This window comes from Saccoglossus kowalevskii, chromosome 21, assembly GCF_978046115.1.
Source record: "Saccoglossus kowalevskii chromosome 21, keSacKowa6.1, whole genome shotgun sequence".
Taxonomy (NCBI): Eukaryota; Metazoa; Hemichordata; class Enteropneusta; family Harrimaniidae; genus Saccoglossus; species Saccoglossus kowalevskii.
In genome coordinates this window covers 13226694-13232693 of record NC_140661.1, presented here as the reverse complement: position 1 = coordinate 13232693, position 6000 = coordinate 13226694, and the positions used below count along the sequence as shown (strand labels likewise).

The 6000-nt window shown below is 37.6% G+C and overlaps 1 protein-coding gene across 1 annotated transcript in view; it reads right to left on the bottom strand.

Annotated features, from left to right (window-relative positions):
- Positions 1–573: 573 nt before the first annotated feature.
- Positions 574–6000, bottom strand: part of LOC100375880 (uncharacterized) — a 55968-nt gene continuing 50541 nt past the window's right edge. Inside the window, exons 10-11 of the mRNA XM_085495338.1 lie at positions 5020–5423; positions 574–1112 (exon numbers count right to left, since the gene is read on the bottom strand). Of these exons, the coding sequence (XP_085351464.1) occupies positions 958–1112; positions 5020–5423 (559 nt within the window). The 3' untranslated portion in view covers positions 574–957. The remainder of the gene's footprint in view (positions 1113–5019; positions 5424–6000) is intronic.

Here is a 6000-nt window from a genome sequence, read left to right as displayed (position 1 = left end):
GTAAACTATTACAGAGATGGACAGTGGGCATGCATTGTTTACGGTAACACACTCCAAATTATACACAATAACAGATTAGGAAGAGAGTGGATTTGCAAGCTAGTTTCCATAGAGACGCGTTGCCATAGTGATAGTTTTGAAGAGTAAAATTGAACGAACACATAAAGTTATAAGTACATTTCGGTATTTTACACTGGGATGAAATTATTGCATGAGGATAGTGCCGAATAGATTCAATATTCAATATTTTTTTGTATTTATACATTCATTCAGACATCCCTCAGATTAGTTTTGATAATTTTCTTTAAATAATTAACCAAAAACCTTTTTAATATCGATAACAGCAATACTGCCTTATTCTTATAATTTGATATCCCTTTTTTAACAATAAATAAATTAACACGTTGAAATACAAAATTACAAAAACAATGCAAAAAATCTAAAATTATTGAGAGATACTACACTTTCAGGTAGCCACATTGGTAAATGTGCTCTCCACGTTGGTCCCAGCTCACCTCTGCATAGACACACATTAAAGTCCACACTGAAGCAGACACGACAATGGATAATATATTTGGAATGAATCTTATTGGCTTAATAGAATGTTACTGGGTAATATAATGTAAATACAAGCCAGCTACATCCCCTTTCTCTAATACTAAAAGTAGACACACTTTTTTTTGTTATTGGTTCTTGGTCCCACTTTCTGTTATATAACTATCAAACAAAAACATGTTCATCGGGCAGGCTCAACAAATTAGCATATTCATGAACTGTTTTGCATAAATGGTGCATGTTATTCAAAGCTCCTTACTGAAACTAACTTATGCATATGAGAATTTTATGGAGATCTCGAAACAGACTCTCTAATTTCTTATTCACGATTAACTACAGGTGGGAATCAGGAAACAGTTCATGTATACACTCAATCTGCCCAGTACGGTTTCCAGGTGCCCGTTATGCCTTCGCAGCAGCGTTTTCCTCAAGTTCATTTTTCAGCACATCTTTGTACTTAGCTGGTAACTTCTGCAATTCGTAAACATTATTTTCTGTTGAATCATAATCTTTAAGAACCTCGTTTGCTTCGTTCGAATTTTCTTCTGATTTGTAATCTTTCAAAAAAAAAAAAACGGAAAACAATTATTTAGTATCAGTAATATTCCCTGGAAAGAATTTCAATAGCAGATTGCGAGTATTGTTACTTGCTTGTCGTGGTTAAATGTTCTAAATCCAACGTTTTTTCTTTCTGAATAACACACTTCCATCAGATTGCAGTGGCAACACTGTGTATGCTTAGTATTTGTTATTGTTAACAAGTATTTGAGTATTAGACCGTGTTGCCAGTTTGTATGTTCGTAGTGTACATGTAGTGTATATATCAAGTAACAGCAACGTAACTTGGGCTTATTTATTTCACTTAGAAATTGAACAATTTAATCACAGAATTGATACACGTGTCATGCAAATAATTCGTGGCCTCATCACTCATTACCAAACGCTTCAGCGTGGTATTAAGAGTTTGTTTTCAGGGGTGGGTGATACCAAGGTGGGAAATGGATGCACATATGGGGTTAATTCCTTGAATTGCAATATAGAGGGTTCAGGCTGAAATACAATATATAGTGTTTTCATGTTTCGTCTGATATTTCTGTGGTATTCTGCTGCTGTAAGTAATGCACGATTTGTTCCGAAATTCAGTATATTGTGTGTATTCCAGGGTTATTTGTTTTTTGCTGAAAACACCCCTATTTTTTAGTGGCAGAGTTTGAATAGTCTCACTCCCACTGGGAAATCTGCATTGTTGCTTGAATGTGAGTTAATTAAACACATTTTCCAGACCGGCGAAAGAGTATGCAACAGCCAATTTTAACAACCTGTCACGTGATTTTAGTCTGAATGTCAACATGAAGAGGCTAGTCCATTTTACGCAGGAGTAATTGGGAGTAGAATATGTGAGGAATAGTATCAACAGAGATGTGTATAGTGAAAAGTAATATCTATCCTTCATTTACATCTCTTAGCATTTCTGTTTTAGTATAATGGTTTGAAAATGTTGAACTTGCATGATTTGCAATGTGTTTTTTTAATGGGACTCCCCTATTGATCGAATCCCGGGTTTGAACGAGAACGGCACACCACGTGATTCGTTTGAATACAATGCTGATGGCAAACATGCCGTGTTACTGCGGTACTCCACCGACGGGATGACTTACTGCATGCTACAACTTCGCTTGTGATGTTGCTTGTTAGCCATGGATTACATGAATCTTGATTACCAGTCAAATGTTGTTCATTTGACGTTGGTAATCTTTATTTGGAACTGAGTAACTTCCTGGTACTTCGTACTATGATAAAAATCAGTCAACATACATCAAGTTCTCTCAATCGTAGTATTCCATGTGATGTACACCTAATATGCCAAAAATGTTGCTGAACGATTTGAACTGAATAAAAATAGCAGACGAAAATTTGTTTACAAAATAAAAATACTTCGGTTGTCAATGAAAACCGGTAAAAAACAAGCAATATGTTTTCGGCTGTTATCATGGAAGGGACATGAACGTGAAGCTAACTCTGTTTATAACTAAAACCGGGCACCTTATACGAGGTTTGCAAAATAACATGGCAGTCATTAGAAGTCACTTTATTTTATTGTTAGGACGTATTCAGCCGTTAAATGTATAATTTCCAATCGTTTTGCGATAGTATTTTCTAGATTGGAAGCAGCATTTACATTTTATTCAAAGTTCAAAGCTGCGTTGGGATTCCGTTGACAGTGGTAACAATGTCGGCGCCGGTGATCTCTTACCAGTGCGCAACGTAGCCAAAATAAAAGGCATGATCATTTGGGCACTGCTATTACAAGACTTTGGCTGTTGCCATGGTGGCGGTGGGTCAGGATTGTTTTTCCAATTAGTGATGGTACGACCTGCCTGTCAAGTATGAACCGTGACAAAATCAGTCAAGCCAAAAAAAAATCACAGAAAAGTTAAAAAGCCATTCCTGCTGAACAGTTACTCTAACTTCGAGGTCAACTTTCTCATTAATGAAAAAAGATATCAAAAATTCAAATAGTAACTTTTTGCCCACACTTCAGCCGAGTACAATGAGCTATGTCTGAGGTGTTGTATCACAGGGAGTTGGACAAACTTGTGTATTTTAATAAATTATTGAATAATAAAATGTTATATAACTTTTCTTTTACCCCCCTCCCCTTCCTGGTATCTATTTCAAGTATTTTTGTCAGGTTCAAATCGTTCACCAGCATTTTTGGCATGTTAGATGTACATCACATAGAATACTAGGATTGGGAGAACTTAATGTTTGTTGACCACCTGGAATCTGAGTTTTATAAATCTTGAAGGGCTCTCGGAAGATCCACCCGCTGCCTGGACCCGCAGTAAAATCTCCGATTAATATGGAGCCGCAACCTTCAACATCGATATACCATGAGGTTTCTGCTGGCGACGTTGCGGCGTTACTCAGTTCCAAATAAAGATTACCAACGCCAAATTAGCAAAATTTAACCGGTAACCAAGACTCAGTCTATCCACGACAAGCAAGCAACATCACAAACGAGGTTGTAGTGTGCAGCTCACGAGTCAGCGACGACCGATTTCAACGAAAGTCATTCCGTCAGTGGAATACCGCAGTTGCACGGCATGTTTGCCAATGTACAGATCTATGGAGGAACTTTTAACTTCAACATCAACCGTGTATCGTAGTCGCCCAGTTTAAGTTCTGGTTCTGTCGTGGTCCCAACTAAAGGGCGACAGTCGTCGTGTCGCGTCCTGTTCGATATGGGACTCACAGCGACGTATACAACGCGTGTAAAATACATTGTTTATTTACATGAAATTCGAACACGCGCTGTGCTACGACCACCGCGCTTAAACATCCACGAGTTATTTATTCGGTCAATGACTTAAATTAGACGTCTGATTATTTTATTTTCACACGTACAGCGACACGCGTTCTACACTGACAAGCGTTGCTAGGTCGCAGCACTGTCTTGGAGCATATTAATGGACAATTGGGTTCCCCGATCTAAATTTCTATCCCGGTTTGTTGCACGTTCTTTTTTTAATATGAAATAATCAAATATGGGACATGTGTATAATAACAGAACCCCACACCCTCCCCGTGGCTTCGCTCGTGAAAGTACGGCAGCAGGATACACCGCATCACTCGTGAAAATAACTTCCATACGCAATGAAAGCCACGGGGAGGGTATCTGTCATAATACTTCATTATCACTGAAAACATTTTTCCCCTGAAATAAATTCCAGTGAATATGCCATTTCCCTCATACTATATTGAGACACAGCGCAGTGAAAATTAGATTCACATGTAATGCTTGAAAACATGTCAGCAAAAATAAATTAAGTGAAATTCTACGTGACTTCATAATAGTTGGAAATGAACACATTACACCCGACCCTACCACTCCATATACAATGTAAACTACACCCCAAAACATCCTTTCACCCACAGTTACTACCGTGTTTCACCAGTGTATTCTATTTGACGTCGGGAGAAATTGAAATAAACAAATTAATTATAATTTCAGCCTCTAGTTGACCACTGATTAAATAAACTACCTCGTCTTTATGTCAACTTGCAGTTATTCGTTGCCTACATCAGTGACTTCAAAATATATGTTTCAATCCCAGGAATTTCACTCGTTGTTAATTGCATGGGAGTGGCAGTCTTTAATGAATTTCTATTGTCATGTCAATTTCTTGCGATTACTCGAACATTAAGCTGTAACCACATACCGCCTAGGTGCTGTAATTAAATCCTGGTGTAAGCACCATATGAACTATGAACAATGCATGTGAAGCCAGCTGTGGGGTATATTCAATCCTATAGATTTCTCATTGTTTGGTAACTATTTGCTGCAAATGCAACAAAAATCAATATAAAAAATATTACCCACACAGTATTCTACAGGTTACTTGTTATTGCTTAGTGGTTTTTCAGTGAATAAATATTTGTTGGAATGTTATTTATGCTCACCGCCAAGTGCCTTTTCTGCATTGATCAAATCAACCATTGCCAACTCCTTTGCCAGGTCCCCATCCTCTGTATCACCTTCATCCGAATCTTCTTCTTCATCATTATCGTCAGTATCATTATCAACCTCATCACTATCATCGTCATCATCCTCATTTTCAACCTCATCACTATCATCTTCATTATCAACCTCATCACCATCATTGTCAGTATCTTCTTTATCAACATCATCACTATCATCCTCATTATCAACTTCATCATCAGCATCAATAACTTCATCAACCTTATTATCATCTTCAGCGCCATCATCATTCTTTTCCTCATCATCTGTGTTGTCTTCATCTTTTTCTCCTTCATCCGAAGTCTCCTGCACCTCGCTTGAGGGTCTGCCATACGTTTCCTCAGATCTGGGAACATAAAGTGAGTTGTCATACAGTAAAATATTAAAACAACTAAATGTGTTTTTAAAAACCTAGATAGATTCTTTTCCGTTCACTGTGAGATCTCGCGTATTGCGTGAAGGGTGCAGACCGAACGTCTGTCGCAAAATTCGAATGATTTGATTTTGAACTTGACTTGCAGGTTTTATAGGTCAATGCCGAAATGCCAATTTTTCTGAGAGGAATACGATTTGAAACAACCTTACTTCAACAAAAATGACCATCATGAAATTTGTTTATGCCACTGCGAAGCGTTCGATTTCACGCATAACGCGGGATCTCGCAGTGAACAGAAAATGATCTAGTATGTAAATTATATGTCCTTGATGACAGCTGTTGTGTCTTTGAGAACATCTTCAAACTATTATTTATTGCTTTTTTATAAATAAATACTCATAGCCCTCTCACTAGGAGAATATTGATATTTTTTGCTTAAAACGTAGCCATATACTGAACCACCAAAATATGGCGTGCACCAGTGTACCAAAATTACGACGTCAGTTGTGAACAAGGCACTGCCGAGCCGAACTAATCGTGTAAACAC